This window comes from Oncorhynchus nerka, linkage group LG13 (assembly GCF_034236695.1).
Source record: "Oncorhynchus nerka isolate Pitt River linkage group LG13, Oner_Uvic_2.0, whole genome shotgun sequence".
Taxonomy (NCBI): Eukaryota; Metazoa; Chordata; class Actinopteri; order Salmoniformes; family Salmonidae; genus Oncorhynchus; species Oncorhynchus nerka.
In genome coordinates this window covers 88,399,883-88,418,078 of record NC_088408.1, presented here as the reverse complement: position 1 = coordinate 88,418,078, position 18,196 = coordinate 88,399,883, and the positions used below count along the sequence as shown (strand labels likewise).

Sequence of the window (18,196 nt, the reverse complement as noted above, 5' to 3'; positions counted from 1 at the left end):
ACTTAATCACTAAATAAACTGTGGGAACAGTAGAGGGTTACGGGGCTAACTTAATCACTAAATAAACTGTGGGAACAGTAGAGGGTTACGTGTTCTAACTTAATCACTAAATAAACTGTGGGAACAGTAGAGGGTTACGGGGCTAACTTAATCACTAAATAAACTGTGGGAACAGTAGAGGGTTACGGGGCTAACTTAATCACTAAATAAACTGTGGGAACAGTAGAGGGTTACGGGGCTAACTTAATCACTAAATAAACTGTGGGAACAGTAGAGGGTTACGGGGCTAACTTAATCACTAAATAAACTGTGGGAACAGTAGAGGGTTACGGGGCTAACTTAATCACTAAATAAACTGTGGGAACAGTAGAGGGTTACGTGTTCTAACTTAATCACTAAATAAACTGTGGGAACAGTAGAGGGTTACGGGGCTAACTTAATCACTAAATAAACTGTGGGAACAGTAGAGGGTTACGGGGCTAACTTAATCACTAAATAAACTGTGGGAACAGTAGAGGGTTACGGGGCTAACTTAATCACTAAATAAACTGTGGGAACAGTAGAGGGTTACGGGGCTAACTTAATCACTAAATAAACTGTGGGAACAGTAGAGGTTTACGGGGCTAACTTAATCACTAAATAAACTGTGGGAACAGTAGAGGGTTACGGGCTAACTTAATCACTAAATAAACTGTGGGAACAGTAGAGGGTTACGGGGCTAACTTAATCACTAAATAAACTGTTGGAACAGTAGAGGGTTACGGGGCTAACTTAATCACTAAATAAACTGTGGGAACAGTAGAGGGTTACGGGGCTAACTTAATCACTAAATAAACTGTGGGAACAGTAGAGGGTTACGGGGCTAACATAATCACTAAATAAACTGTGGGAACAGTAGAGGGTTACGGGGCTAACTTAATCACTAAATAAACTGTTGGAACAGTAGAGGGTTACGTGTTCTAACTTAATCACTAAATAAACTGTGGGAACAGTAGAGGGTTACGGGGCTAACTTAATCACTAAATAAACTGTGGGAACAGTAGAGGGTTACGGGGCTAACTTAATCACTAAATAAACTGTGGGAACAGTAGAGGGTTACGGGGCTAACTTAATCACTAAATAAACTGTGGGAACAGTAGAGGGTTACGGGGCTAACTTAATCACTAAATAAACTGTGGGAACAGTAGAGGGTTACGGGGCTAACTTAATCACTAAATAAACTGTGGGAACAGTAGAGGGTTACGGGGCTAACTTAATCACTAAATAAACTGTGGGAACAGTAGAGGGTTACGGGGCTAACTTAATCACTAAATAAACTGTTGGAACAGTAGAGGTTTACGGGGCTAACTTAATCACTAAATAAACTGTGGGAACAGTAGAGGGTTACGGGGCTAACTTAATCACTAAATAAACTGTGGGAACAGTAGAGGGTTACGGGGCTAACTTAATCACTAAATAAACTGTGGGAACAGTAGAGGGTTACGTGTTCTAACTTAATCACTAAATAAACTGTGGGAACAGTAGAGGGCTACGTGTTCTAACTTAATCACTAAATAAACTGTGGGAACAGTAGAGGGTTACGGGTAGAGGGCTACTAACTTAATCACTAAATAAACTGTGGGAACAGTAGAGGGTTACGGGGCTAACTTAATCACTAAATAAACTGTGGGAACAGTAGAGCGTTCACTAAATAAACTGGGGCTAACTTAATCACTAAATAAACTGTGGGAACAGTAGAGGGTTACGGGGCTAACTTAATCACTAAATAAACTGTGGGAACAGTAGAGGTTTACGGGGCTAACTTAATCACTAAATAAACTGTGGGAACAGTAGAGCGTTACGGGGCTAACTTAATCACTAAATAAACTGTGGGAACAGTAGAGGGTTACGGGGCTAACTTAATCACTAAATAAACTGTTGGAACAGTAGAGGTTTACGGGGCTAACTTAATCACTAAATAAACTGTGGGAACAGTAGAGGGTTACGGGGCTAACTTAAATCACTAAATAAACTGTGGGAACAGTAGAGTGTTACGGGGCTAACATAATCACTAAATAAACTGTGGGAACAGTAGAGGGTTACGGGGCTAACTTAATCACTAAATAAACTGTTGGAACAGTAGAGGGTTACGTGTTCTAACTTAATCACTAAATAAACTGTGGGAACAGTAGAGGGTTACGGGGCTAACTTAATCACTAAATAAACTGTGGGAACAGTAGAGGGTTACGGGGCTAACTTAATCACTAAATAAACTGTGGGAACAGTAGAGGGTTACGGGGCTAACTTAATCACTAAATAAACTGTGGGAACAGTAGAGGGTTACGGGGCTAACTTAATCACTAAATAAACTGTGGGAACAGTAGAGGGTTACGGGGCTAACTTAATTACTAAATAAACTGTGGGAACAGTAGAGGGTTAAGGGGCTAACTTAATCACTAAATAAACTGTGGGAACAGTAGAGGGTTACGGGGCTAACTTAATCACTAAATAAACTGTTGGAACAGTAGAGGTTTACGGGGCTAACTTAATCACTAAATAAACTGTGGGAACAGTAGAGGGTTACGGGGCTAACTTAATCACTAAATAAACTGTGGGAACAGTAGAGGGTTACGGGGCTAACTTAATCACTAAATAAACTGTGGGAACAGTAGAGGGAACTACGTGGGCTAACTTAATCACTAAATAAACTGTGGGAACAGTAGAGGGTTACGGGGCTAACTTAATCACTAAATAAACTGTGGGAACAGTAGAGGGTTACGTGTTCTAACTTAATCACTAAATAAACTGTGGGAACAGTAGAGGTTACGGGGCTAACTTAATCACTAAATAAACTGTGGGAACAGTAGAGGGTTACGGGGCTAACTTAATCACTAAATAAACTGTGGGAACAGTAGAGGGTTACGGGGCTAACTTAATCACTAAATAAAACTGTTACGGGAACAGTAGAAATAAACTTAACGGGGCTAACTTAATCACTAAATAAACTGTGGGAACAGTAGAGGGTTACGGGGCTAACTTAAATCACTAAATAAACTGTGGGAACAGTAGAGTATTACGGGGCTAACATAATCACTAAATAAACTGTGGGAACAGTAGAGGGTTACGGGGCTAACTTAATCACTAAATAAACTGTTGGAACAGTAGAGGGTTACGTGTTCTAACTTAATCACTAAATAAACTGTGGGAACAGTAGAGGGTTACGGGGCTAACTTAATCACTAAATAAACTGTGGGAACAGTAGAGGTTTACGGGGCTAACTTAATCACTAAATAAACTGTGGGAACAGTAGAGGGTTACGGGGCTAACTTAATCACTAAATAAACCGTGGGAACAGTAGAGGGCTACGTGTTCTAACATAATCACTAAATAAACTGTGGGAACAGTAGAGGGTTACGGGGCTAACTTTATTCACTAAATAAACTGTGGGAACAGTAGAGGGCTACGTGTTCTAACTTAATCACTAAATAAACTGTGGGAACAGTAGAGGGTTACGGGGCTAACTTAATCACTAAATAAACTGTGGGAACAGTAGAGGGTTACGGGGCTAACTTAATCACTAAATAAACTGTGGGAACAGTAGAGGGTTACGGGGCTAACTTAATCACTAAATAAACTGTGGGAACAGTAGAGGGTTACGGGGCTAACTTAATCACTAAATAAACTGTTGGAACAGTAGAGGTTTACGGGGCTAACTTAATCACTAAATAAACTGTGGGAACAGTAGAGGGTTACGGGGCTAACTTAAATCACTAAATAAACTGTGGGAACAGTAGAGTGTTACGGGGCTAACTTAATCACTAAATAAACTGTGGGAACAGTAGAGGGTTACGGGGCTAACTTAATCACTAAATAAACTGTTGGAACAGTAGAGGGTTACGTGTTCTAACTTAATCACTAAATAAACTGTGGGAACAGTAGAGGGTTACGGGGCTAACTTAATCACTAAATAAACTGTGGGAACAGTAGAGGGTTACGGGGCTAACTTAATCACTAAATAAACTGTGGGAACAGTAGAGGGTTACGGGGCTAACTTAATCACTAAATAAACTGTGGGAACAGTAGAGGTTACGGGGCTAACTTAATCACTAAATAAACTGTGGGAACAGTAGAGGGTTACGGGGCTAACTTAATCACTAAATAAACTGTTGGAACAGTAGAGGTTTACGGGGCTAACTTAATCACTAAATAAACTGTGGGAACAGTAGAGGTTTACGGGGCTAACTTAATCACTAAATAAACTGTTGGAACAGTAGAGGGTTACGTGTTCTAACTTAATCACTAAATAAACTGTGGGAACAGTAGAGGGTTACGGGGCTAACTTAATCACTAAATAAACTGTGGGAACAGTAGAGGGTTACGGGGCTAACTTAATCACTAAATAAACTGTTGGAACAGTAGAGGGTTACGTGTTCTAACTTAATCACTAAATAAACTGTGGGAACAGTAGAGGGTTACGGGGCTAACTTAATCACTAAATAAACTGTGGGAACAGTAGAGGGTTACGGGGCTAACTTAATCACTAAATAAACTGTGGGAACAGTAGAGGGCTAACTTAATCACTAAATAAACTGTACGGGGCTAACTTAATCACTAAATAAACTGTGGGAACAGTAGAGGTTTACGGGTAGAGCTAACTTAATCACTAAATAAACTGTGGGAACAGTAGAGGTTTACGGGGCTAACTTAATCACTAAATAAACTGTGGGAACAGTAGAGGGTTACGGGGCTAACTTAATCACTAAATAAACTGTGGGAACAGTAGAGGGTTACGGGGCTAACTTAATCACTAAATAAACTGTGGGAACAGTAGAGGGTTACGGGGCTAACTTAATCACTAAATAAACTGTGGGAACAGTAGAGGTTACGGGGCTAACTTAATCACTAAATAAACTGTGGGAACAGTAGAGGGTTACGGGGCTAACTTAATCACTAAATAAACTGTGGGAACAGTAGAGGGTTTAATCACTAAATAAACGGGGAACAGCTAACTTAATCACTAAATAAACTGTGGGAACAGTAGAGGGTTACGGGGCTAACTTAATCACTAAATAAACTGTGGGAACAGTAGAGGTTTACGTGTTCTAACTTAATCACTAAATAAACTGTGGGAACAGTAGAGGGTTACGGGGCTAACTTAATCACTAAATAAACTGTGGGAACAGTAGAGGTTTACGGGGCTAACTTAATCACTAAATAAACTGTGGGAACAGTAGAGGGTTACGGGGCTAACTTAATCACTAAATAAACTGTGGGAACAGTAGAGGGTTAATCTAACTTAATCACTAAATAAACTGTGGGAACAGTAGAGGGTTACGGGGCTAACTTAATCACTAAATAAACTGTGGGAACAGTAGAGGGTTACGGGGCTAACTTAATCACTAAATAAACTGTGGGAACAGTAGAGGGTTACGGGGCTAACTTAATCACTAAATAAACTGTGGTAACAGTAGAACAGTAGAGGGTTACGGGGCTAACTTAATCACTAAATAAACTGTGGGAACAGTAGAGGGTTACGGGGCTAACTTAATCACTAAATAAACTGTTGGGAACAGTAGAGGGTTACGTGTTCTAACTTAATCACTAAATAAACTGTGGGAACAGTAGAGGGTTAATCGGGAACAGCTAACTTAATCACTAAATAAACTGTGGGAACAGTAGAGGGTTACGGGGCTAACTTAATCACTAAATAAACTGTGGAACAGTAGAGGGTTACGGGGCTAACTTAATCACTAAATAAACTGTGGGAACAGTAGAGGGTTACGGGGCTAACTTAATCACTAAATAAACTGTGGGAACAGTAGAGGGTTACGGGGCTAACTTAATCACTAAATAAACTGTGGGAACAGTAGAGGGTTACGGGGCTAACTTAATCACTAAATAAACTGTGGGAACAGTAGAGGGTTACGGGGCTAACTTAATCACTAAATAAACTGTGGGAACAGTAGAGGTTTACGGGGCTAACTTAATCACTAAATAAACTGTGGGAACAGTAGAGGGTTACGGGGCTAACTTAATCACTAAATAAACTGTGGGAACAGTAGAGGGTTACGGGGCTAACTTAATCACTAAATAAACTGTTGGGAACAGTAGAGGTTTACGGGCTAACTTAATCACTAAATAAACTGTGGGAACAGTAGAGGGTTACGGGGCTAACTTAATCACTAAATAAACTGTGGGAACAGTAGAGGGTTACGGGGCTAACTTAATCACTAAATAAACTGTTGGAACAGTAGAGGGTTACGTGTTCTAACTTAATCACTAAATAAACTGTGGGAACAGTAGAGGGTTACGGGGCTAACTTAATCACTAAATAAACTGTGGGAACAGTAGAGGGTTACGGGGCTAACTTAATCACTAAATAAACTGTGGGAACAGTAGAGGGTTACGGGGCTAACTTAATCACTAAATAAACTGTGGGAACAGTAGAGGGTTACGGGGCTAACTTAATCACTAAATAAACTGTGGGAACAGTAGAGGGTTACGGGGCTAACTTAATCACTAAATAAACTGTGGGAACAGTAGAGGGTTACACTAAATAAACTGGGAACAGTAGAGCGTTACTAACTTAATCACTAAATAAACTGTGGGAACAGTAGAGGGTTACGGGGCTAACACTTAATCACTAAATAAACTGTGGGAACAGTAGAGGGTTACGGGGCTAACTTAATCACTAAATAAACTGTGGGAACAGTAGAGGGTTACGGGGCTAACTTAATCACTAAATAAACTGTGGGAACAGTAGAGGGTTACGGGGCTAACTTAATCACTAAATAAACTGTGGGAACAGTAGAGGGTTACGGGGCTAACTTAATCACTAAATAAACTGTGGGAACAGTAGAGGGTTACGGGGCTAACTTAATCACTAAATAAACTGTGGGAACAGTAGAGGGTTACGGGTAGAGGTTTACTAACTTAATCACTAAATAAACTGTGGGAACAGTAGAGGGTTACGGGGCTAACTTAATCACTAAATAAACTGTGGGAACAGTAGAGGGTTACAACTTAATCACTAAATAAACTGTGGGAACAGTAGAGGGTTACGGGGCTAACTTAATCACTAAATAAACTGTGGGAACAGTAGAGGGTTACGGGGCTAACTTAATCACTAAATAAACTGTGGGAACAGTAGAGGGTTACGGGGCTAACTTAATCACTAAATAAACTGTGGGAACAGTAGAGGGTTACGGGGCTAACTTAATCACTAAATAAACTGTGGGAACAGTAGAGGGTTACGGGGCTAACTTAATCACTAAATAAACTGTGGGAACAGTAGAGGGTTACGGGGCTAACTTAATCACTAAATAAACTGTGGGAACAGTAGAGGGTTACGGGGCTAACTTAATCACTAAATAAACTGTGGGAACAGTAACAGTAGGGTTACGGGGCTAACTTAATCACTAAATAAACTGTGGGAACAGTAGAGGTTACGTTTAATCACTAAATAAACTGGGGCTAACTTAATCACTAAATAAACTGTGGGAACAGTAGAGGGTTACGGGCTAACTTAATCACTAAATAAACTGTGGGAACAGTAGAGGGTTACGGGGCTAACTTAATCACTAAATAAACTGTGGGAACAGTAGAGGGTTACGGGGCTAACTTAATCACTAAATAAACTGTGGGAACAGTAGAGGGTTACGGGGCTAACTTAATCACTAAATAAACTGTGGGAACAGTAGAGGGTTACGGGGCTAACTTAATCACTAAATAAACTGTGGGAACAGTAGAGGGTTACGTGTTCTAACTTAATCACTAAATAAACTGTGGGAACAGTAGAGGGTTACGGGGCTAACTTAATCACTAAATAAACTGTGGGAACAGTAGAGGGTTACGGGGCTAACTTAATCACTAAATAAACTGTGGGAACAGTAGAGGGTTACAGGGGCTAACTTAATCACTAAATAAACTGTGGGAACAGTAGAGGGTTACGGGGGCTAACTTAATCACTAAATAAACTGTGGGAACAGTAGAGGGTTACGGGCTAACTTAATCACTAAATAAACTGTGGGAACAGTAGAGGGTTACGGGGAACTAACTTAATCACTAAATAAACTGTGGGAACAGTAGAGGGTTACGGGGAACTAACTTAATCACTAAATAAACTGTGGGAACAGTAGAGGGTTAATCACTAAATAAACTGGGTAGCTAACTTAATCACTAAATAAACTGTGGGAACAGTAGAGGGTTACGGGGCTAACTTAATCACTAAATAAACTGTGGGAACAGTAGAGGGTTACGGGGCTAACTTAATCACTAAATAAACTGTGGGAACAGTAGAGGGTTACGGGGCTAACTTAATCACTAAATAAACTGTGGGAACAGTAGAGGGTTACGGTTCTAACTTAATCACTAAATAAACTGTGGGAACAGTAGAGGGTTACGGGGCTAACTTAATCACTAAATAAACTGTGGGAACAGTAGAGGGCTACGTGTTCTAACTTAATCACTAAATAAACTGTGGGAACAGTAGAGGGTTACGGGGCTAACTTAATCACTAAATAAACTGTGGGAACAGTAGAGGGTTACGGGGCTAACTTAATCACTAAATAAACTGTGGGAACAGTAGAGCGTTACGGGACTAACTTAATCACTAAATAAACTGTGGGAACAGTAGAGGGTTACGTGTTCTAACTTAATCACTAAATAAACTGTGGGAACAGTAGAGGGTTACGGGGCTAACTTAATCACTAAATAAACTGTGGGAACAGTAGAGGGTTACGTGTTCTAACTTAATCACCAAATAAACTGTGGGAATAGTAGAGGGTTACGGGGCTAACTTAATCACTAAATAAACTGTGGGAACAGTAGAGGGTTACGGGGCTAACTTAATCACTAAATAAACTGTGGGAACAGTAGAGGGTTACGGGGCTAACTTAATCACTAAATAAACTGTGGGAACAGTAGAGGGTTACGGGGCTAACTTAATCACTAAATAAACTGTGGGAACAGTAGAGGTTTACGGGGCTAACTTAATCACTAAATAAACTGTTGGAACAGTAGAGGGTTACGTGTTCTAACTTAATCACTAAATAAACTGTGGGAACAGTAGAGGGTTACGGGGCTAACTTAATCACTAAATAAACTGTGGGAACAGTAGAGGGTTACGGGGCTAACTTAATCACTAAATAAACTGTGGGAACAGTAGAGGGTTACGGGGCTAACTTAATCACTAAATAAACTGTGGGAACAGTAGAGGGTTACAGGGCTAACTTAATCACTAAATAAACTGTGGGAACAGTAGAGGGTTACGGGGCTAACTTAATCACTAAATAAACTGTGGGAACAGTAGAGGGTTCTAACTTACGTGGGAATAGTTTACTAACTTAATCACTAAATAAACTGTGGGAACAGTAGAGGGTTACGGGGCTAACTTAATCACTAAATAAACTGTGGGAACAGTAGAGGGTTACGGGGCTAACTTAATCACTAAATAAACTGTGGGAACAGTAGAGGGTTACGGGGCTAACTTAATCACTAAATAAACTGTGGGAACAGTAGAGGGTTACGTGTTCTAACTTAATCACTAAATAAACTGTGGGAATAGTAGAGGGTTACGGGGCTAACTTAATCACTAAATAAACTGTGGGAACAGTAGAGGGTTACGGGGCTAACTTAATCACTAAATAAACTGTGGGAACAGTAGAGGGTTACGGGGCTAACTTAATCACTAAATAAACTGTGGGAACAGTAGAGGGTTACGTGTTCTAACTTAATCACTAAATAAACTGTGGGAACAGTAGAGGGTTACGGGGCTAACTTAATCACTAAATAAACTGTGGGAACAGTAGAGGGTTACGTGTTCTAACTTAATCACTAAATAAACTGTGGGAACAGTAGAGGGTTACGGGGCTAACTTAATCACTAAATAAACTGTGGGAACAGTAGAGGGTTACGGGGCTAACTTAATCACTAAATAAACTGTGGGAACAGTAGAGGGTTAAATAAACTGGGGCTAACTTAATCACTAAATAAACTGTGGGAACAGTAGAGGGTTACGGGGCTAACTAATCACTAAATAAACTGTGGGAACAGTAGAGGTTTACTAAAATCACTAAATAAACTGTGGGAACAGTAGAGGGTTACGTGTTCTAACTTAATCACTAAATAAACTGTGGGAACAGTAGAGGGTTACGGGGCTAACTTAATCACTAAATAAACTGTGGGAACAGTAGAGGGTTTACGGGGCTAACTTAATCACTAAATAAACTGTGGGAACAGTAGAGGGTTACGGGGCTAACTTAATCACTAAATAAACTGTGGGAACAGTAGAGGGTTTACAGGGCTAACTTAATCACTAAATAAACTGTGGGAACAGTAGAGGGTTACGGGGCTAACTTAATCACTAAATAAACTGTGGGAACAGTAGAGGGTTACGTGTTCTAACTTAATCACTAAATAAACTGTGGGAACAGTAGAGGGTTACGGGGCTAACTTAATCACTAAATAAACTGTGGGAACAGTAGAGGGTTACGGGGCTAACTTAATCACTAAATAAACTGTGGGAACAGTAGAGGGTTACGGGGCTAACTTAATCACTAAATAAACTGTGGGAACAGTAGAGGTTACGTGTTCTAACTTAATCACTAAATAAACTGTGGGAACAGTAGAGGGTTACGGGGCTAACTTAATCACTAAATAAACTGTGGGAATAGTAGAGGGTTACGGGGCTAACTCACTAAATAAACTGTGAACAGTAGAGAACAGTAGAGGCTACGTAAATCACTAAATAAACCGTGGGAACAGTAGGAACAGTAGGGTTACGGGGCTAACTTAATCACTAAATAAACTGTGGGAACAGTAGAGGGTTACGGGGCTAACTTAATCACTAAATAAACTGTGGGAACAGTAGAGGTTTACGGGGCTAACTTAATCACTAAATAAACTGTTGGAACAGTAGAGGGTTACGTGTTCTAACTTAATCACTAAATAAACTGTGGGAACAGTAGAGGGTTACGGGGCTAACTTAATCACTAAATAAACTGTGGGAACAGTAGAGGGTTACGTGTTCTAACTTAATCACTAAATAAACTGTGGGAACAGTAGAGGGTTACGGGGCTAACTTAATCACTAAATAAACTGTGGGAACAGTAGAGGGCTACGTGTTCTAACTTAATCACTAAATAAACTGTGGGAACAGTAGAGGGTTAATCAACTTAATCACTAAATAAACTGTGGGAACAGTAGAGGGTTACGGGGCTAACTTAATCACTAAATAAACTGTGGGAACAGTAGAGCGTTACGGGGCTAACTTAATCACTAAATAAACTGTGGGAACAGTAGAGGGTTACGTGTTCTAACTTAATCACCAAATAAACTGTGGGAATAGTAGAGGGTTACGGGGCTAACTTAATCACTAAATAAACTGTGGGAATAGTAGAGGGTTACGGGGCTAACTTAAATCACTAAATAAACCGTGGGAACAGTAGAGGGTTACGGGGCTAACTTAATTACTAAATAAACTGTGGGAACAGTAGAGGGTTACGGGGCTAACTTAATCACTAAATAAACTGTGGGAACAGTAGAGGTTTACGGGGCTAACTTAATCACTAAATAAACTGTTGGAACAGTAGAGGGTTACGTGTTCTAACTTAATCACTAAATAAACTGTGGGAACAGTAGAGGGTTACGGGGCTAACTTAATCACTAAATAAACTGTGGGAACAGTAGAGGGCTACGTGTTCTAACTTAATCACTAAATAAACTGTGGGAACAGTAGAGGGTTACGGGGCTAACTTAATCACTAAATAAACTGTGGGAACAGTAGAGGGTTACGGGGCTAACTTAATCACTAAATAAACTGTGGGAACAGTAGAGGGTTACAATCACTAACTTAATCACTAAATAAACTGTGGGAACAGTAGAGGGTTACGGGGCTAACTTAATCACTAAATAAACTGTGGGAACAGTAGAGGGTTACGGGGCTAACTTAATCACTAAATAAACTGTGGGAACAGTAGAGGGTTACGTGTTCTAACTTAATCACTAAATAAACTGTGGGAACAGTAGAGCATTACGGGGCTAAGTTAATCACTAAATAAACTGTGGGAACAGTAGAGGGTTACAGGGCTAACTTAATCACTAAATAAACTGTGGGAACAGTAGAGGGTTAAATAAACGTTATGGGAACAGTAGAGGTGTATGAGGCTAACTTAATCACTAAATAAACTGTGGGAACAGTAGAGGGTTACGGGGCTAACTTAATCACTAAATAAACTGTGGGAACAGTAGAGGGTTACGGGGCTAACTTAATCACTAAATAAACTGTGGGAACAGTAGAGGGTTACGGGGCTAACTTAATCACTAAATAAACTGTGGGAACAGTAGAGGGTTACGGGGCTAACTTAATCACTAAATAAACTGTGGGAACATTAGAGGTGTATAAGGCTAACTTAATCACTAAATAAACTGTGGGAACAGTAGAGGGTTACCGGGCTAACTTAATCACTAAATAAACTGTGGGAACAGTAGAGGGTTACGGGGCTAACTTAATCACTAAATAAACTGTGGGAACAGTAGAGGGTTACGTGTTCTAACTTAATCACTAAATAAACTGTGGGAACAGTAGAGCGTTACGGGGCTAACTTAATCACTAAATAAACTGTGGGAACAGTAGAGGGTTACAGGGCTAACTTAATCACAAAATAAACTGTGGGAACAGTAGAGGGTTACGGGGCTAACTTAATCACTAAATAAACTGTGGGAACAGTAGAGGGTTACTTACGGGGCTAACTTCATCGTGCAGAGAATTTCTAACAGGTTATTTTCCCCTGTATTTGGGTGAGATTCGGAGGGCGTTAAATTGACAGTGATATAGTCTCTCTCAATGTGGGCCTGAGACCCCATCTGCATCTTAAATGGCATCCTATTCTCTATATACTAAAGTGCACTACTCTTGACTGGGGCCTTTATCCCTGGTCAAAAGTAGTATACTCTGTAGGGAATGGGATGCTGTTTGGTACGAAGCCCCTGTTAAGTACCATACCTCAGCCCAGACCCCCAGGCCCCCATACAAGGTGTGATGTTGCTTATCTTGAGGCGGAGCCAGGGGGAATGCATCTCTGCCAATGGAGAGTCAGGTGTTTAATTTGGGACTCCTCCCTCTGGGCATCAAGCCTCATTTGTAGGAGGGATTGGTTGATGTTACCTCTGCACCATTGATATAAACAGTAATTTGTAAAGAAAGGTGCTCTGACATTCTGTATGTTGCGTTCTTCAAATAATTTGATGCCATTTGGGAAGCACGTCATATCACTTACCACTGTCACTTCCTGTCTGGTGACTGCCCCCTCTGTCTGTCCCTAAAGGTAAACCTGAACCTGGACGATGGTCTCTCTCTGGGCCTGATGATCAGAGGAGGGGCGGAGTATGGCCTTGGTATCTACATCACTGGGGTAGACCCCGGCTCAGCTGCAGACCACGGGGCACTCAAGGTATTAACCGATTATTACAATGCATATCCTATTGAAATTGTTTCACCCCATCTGTCACGACCGTCTTCCTGGAAATGACTGGACCAAAGCGCAGTGTGATGAGCGTACATTTATTTTTATTTGAAATGAATGTCGCCAACAAAACAAGGAAATGACCGTGAAGCTTAACTGGGCAATCATGCCACTAACAAAGTCAACTACCCACAAATGCAAAAGGAAAAAAGGCTGCCTAAGTATGATTCCCAATCAGAGACAACGATAGACAGCTGTCTCGGATTGAGAACCACACCCGGCCAAACACAAAGAAATAGAAAACATAGAAGTAAAGAAACTAGAATGCCCACCCTAGTCACACCGTGGCCTACCCCAAATAAAGAATTAAAGCCTCTCTATGGCCAGGGCGTGACACCATCACAGTGAGTAAAACGCAACCACAAGGTTCAGACGCCGTGAAGCAAAGGGGGTAAGAATCTTCTGTGGTCTATCTCGCTGTGTCGAAACCTGGCAGACACTTTTTAACTGACAAAAATATCATATGTACAAAAGGGTCAGTCATTGGATTCTTTAGTCTGCTGTTTTTTTCAACTCAGATGACTGAGGCAGGACTAGTGAGCTTGTAAACAGAATGACTGAATCACGGCACCATAGTATCATGGCTGGGTTCGAAATAGATCTCGCAGGCATCAAGGATTTTTATGCCTCGAGACAATTGAGACATGGATTGTGAGGGTAAATGGGCGCACCGGTTTGTGTCAAGAACTGCAATGCTGCTGTTTTTTTCACGCTCAACCGTTTCCCGTGAGTATCAAGAATGGTCCACCACCCAAAGGACATCCAGACAACTTGACATAACTGTGGGAAGCAGTGGAGTCAACATGGGCCGGTATCGCTGTGGAACGCTTTCGACACCTTGTACATCCATGCCCAGACAAATTGAGGCTGTTCTGAGGGCAAATGGGGGGTGGGGGAGCACAACACAGCCCTCAGCTCTTCATCTCTCTGTCAAAGAAACACTGCCAAAATGTCAAGCGCATCTTATTCAATCTTGCAAGAGACCATGCTCACATTTAGAAGAAGTATTGGAAGGATAGGGAGCGTATCTTTTTTCACTGTGACTGACAATCAGAGTTTACACACCATTTTCTTTTACCACTACATCACTGCATGAGATGGAATGACATGGATCACTCCTAAAACCATCCAATTATACACAAATTAATGTTCTATAACCTATTGGTTATACATGGATGAAGTGATGCATATCCCTGTGAATGATGTGTTAGAGAAATACTTTTGAGAAGCAGGGACATACAACGTTACCTAGGTCAAGCAGATTGAATGCTGTGCTCATGTCTTGATATCTGCAGTGAACCAGCATGTGAGATAGCGAGATCAGGCTGGTTTAATGAGGCTAATTCAATGTTGCTCTTTCATTACCTTTTCTGGAGCTATTTTGCAGAAGCTGAGAGAAACCTCTCCTCTCCTGTCCTTTCGTGTCCTGTCAACTCCTTTCCTGTCCCCTCTCCTGTCCACTCCTCTCCTGTCCTCCACTGTCCACTCCTCTCCTGTCCTCTCCTGTCCACTCCTCTCCTGTTCACTCCTCTCCTGTCCTGTCATGTCCACTCCTCTCCTGTCCTGTCCTCTTCTCTCCTGTCCACTCCTGTCCACTCCTCTCCTGTCCTCTCCTCTCCTGTCCACTCCTCCCCTCTCCACTCCTCCCCTGTCCACTCCTCTCCTGTCCTCTCCACTCCTGTCCACTCCTCTCCTGTCCACTCCTCTCCTGTCATGTCCACTCCTCTATTGTCCTCTCCTGTCCTTTCCTGTCCACTCCTCTCCTGTCCTCTCCTCTCCTGTCCACTCCTCTCCTCTCCTGTCCTCTCCTCTCCACTCCTGTCCTGTCCTGTCATGTCCACTCCTCCCCTCTCCTGTCCTGTCCTCTCCTGTCCACTCCTCTCCTGTCATGTCCTCTTCTCTCCTGTCCACTCCTGTCCACTCCTCTCCTGTCCTCTCCTCTCCTGTCCACTCCTCTCCTGTCCACTCTCCTCTCCTCTCCTGTCCTCTCCTCTCCTGTCCTCTCCTGTCCACTCCTCTCCTGTCCTGTCATGTCCACTCCTCCCCTCTCCTCTCCTGTCCTCTCCTGTCCACTCCTCTCCTGTCCTGTCCTCTTCTCTCCTGTCCTCTCCTGTCCACTCCTCTCCTGTCCTCTCCTCTCCTGTCCACTCCTCTCCTGTCCACTCCTCCCCTCTCCACTCCTCCCCTGTCCACTCCTCTCCTGTCCTCTCCACTCCTGTCCACTCCTCTCCTGTCCACTCCTCTCCTGTCATGTCCACTCCTCTACTGTCCTCTCCTGTCCTTTCCTGTCCACTCCTCTCCTGTCCTCTCCTCTCCTGTCCACTCCTCTCCTCTCCTGTCCTCTCCTCTCCACTCCTGTCCTGTCCTGTCATGTCCACTCCTCCCCTCTCCTGTCCTCTCCTGTCCACTCCTCTCCTGTCATGTCCTCTTCTCTCCTGTCCACTCCTGTCCACTCCTCTCCTGTCCTCTCCTCTCCTGTCCACTCCTCTCCTGTCCACTCCTCTCCTCTCCTGTCCTCTCCTCTCCTGTCCACTCCTCTCCTCTCCTGTCTTCTCCTCTCCTGTCCTCTCCACTCCTGTCCACTCCTCTCCTGTCCTCTCCTGTCCTCTCCTGTCCACGCCTCTCCTGTCCACTCCTCCCCTGTCCACTCCTCTCCTGTCCTGTCCACTCCACTCCACTCCTGTCATGTCCACTCCTCTACTGTCATCTCCTGTCCACTCCTTTCCTGTCCTCTCCTGTCCTGTCCCCTCCACTCCTCTCCTATCCACTCCACTCCACCCTCTCCTCTCCTCTCCTCTCCTCTCCTCTCCTGTCCTGTCATGTCCACTCCTCCCCTCTCCTGTCATCTTCTCTCCTGGCCACTCATCTCCTGTCCTCTCCTGTCCACTCCTCTCCTGTCCTCTCCTCTCCTGTCCACTCCTCTCCTCTCCTGTCCTGTCCACTCCTCTCCTGTCCACTCCTAACCTGTCCTCTCCTCTCCTGTCCTGTCCTCTCCTCTCCTGTCCACTCCTCTCCTGTCCACTCCTAACCTGTCCACTCCTCTCCTCTCCTGTCCTCTCCACTCCTGTCCACTCCACTCCTGTCCACTCCACTCCTGTCCACTCTTCTCCTGTCCACTCTTCTCCTGTCCTCTCCCCTCCTGTCCTCTCATCTCCTCTCCTGTCCTCTCCTCTCCTGTCCTGGCCTCTGACAGGGGGTAAACTAAACTCCACTAAATACATGATATCAGTCATCCTATCACTGAGGAACAATAAGACACTGTAAAACCGTCCAGGTGTCAGCCCTGTAACGAGGACCTCTATCAGCCAATCTGGATCCAGCTGTTGTCTGTTGGACGGTGTGACAGATGATCATGCGTCTGTCCCATCTCTGTGCCCTGACATGGGCTTTAATTATTGTCGTTCCCCCATGGGGATCAGACCAGCCTCCAGCCCTTCCATTACCTTGTCTTTCAACAGGCCAGCCAACTGATTTGTCTGTCTGTCGCTTCTCATCCACAGATAAGCACTCTTTGGCTAGCAACGGGACAGGACCCTCTGAAAAATAACATTTATTGTCTTTGGGAGATTGTCCATTTGCTCTACTGGTCTCCTCCATGGCTACTCTCTCAGGCCAACTGGAAACACACCACCTAAAGTCAGCCAACTGTCTTGGCTGCCCAAAATACTCTGCATTGATCTCTCTCTCTCTCTCTCTCTCTCTCTCTCTCTCTCTCTCTCTCTCTCTCTCTCTCTCTGAGAAAGGACAAGAACATGTGTGGAAAATTGCTCCTCTCCTCTCAATCTTGTCCAACTCATAACCATTTTATTTCACACTTCGTCTCAGATGATCAATGAAACGCCACTTGGAAATGATGGTTCAATCTATCTACTTTGAGCATTTGAGTTACAGTATGCTGGAGGGGTCCCATATTGTCACAGAGTAAGCATTACGGAGGCCGGAAGGTTTGAGGGGACACAGACCGTGGGTTTGTCCCAAAAATCACCCTAGTGGGGCTCCCGAGTGGTGCAGTGGTCTAAGGCACTGCATCTCAGTGCTAGAGGTGTCACAGACACCGTGGTTCAGGGGTAGGTCGTCATTGTAAATAAGAATTTGTTCTTAACTGACTTGCCTAGTTAAATAAAGGTTAAATAAAAATCCTCCCCTCCAGTGGCTGCAGCTCAAGAGACCTCGGCTGGGGGGTGTAAATCAGGACCTCCCTCCCTCCCTCCCTCCCTCCCTCCCTCCCTCCCATCCCTCCCTCCCTCCCATCCCTCCCTCCCTCCCTCCCTCCCAACCCTCCCTCCCTCCCTCCCATCCCTCCCTCCCTCCCTCCCATCCCTCCCTCCCATCCCTCTCACCCTCCCTCCCTCCCATCCCTCCCTCCACTTCAATGAGTTATGGAGGTTCACTCAAGCTGATTCGTCCTCTGAATGTAAATGCATTAGTGTTAGTAGGGAGGGAGAGAGAGGAGAGGAGACGTCAATAACTAATTTCTCCCTTTACATCCTCTTGTGGAAAGAGAATAGGCCAATTGAAGAGGTTCAGTAATGCCACTGTGTCTCCTCAGCTTCTCCTGTGTTTGTCAGATTCTCAGTTCTCTTTTATTTCATGCTAGACTAACTCACAGTCCTTCAATATGTTTTACGTCTGCTGGATAGGATAGAGAGATAAACATGTATCTGGGTGGGAGCTATACCACTCCGGACCACTCA

At 43.2% G+C, this 18,196-nt stretch overlaps 1 protein-coding gene across 1 annotated transcript in view; it reads left to right on the top strand.

The window, feature by feature from the left end:
- The window catches only part of LOC115140706 (whirlin-like), a 92,903-nt gene that overhangs the window by 38,755 nt on the left and 35,952 nt on the right, over positions 1–18,196 (top strand). The window contains 1 exon segment of the mRNA XM_065026061.1: positions 13,305–13,430. Coding sequence (XP_064882133.1) covers positions 13,305–13,430 — 126 coding nt within the window.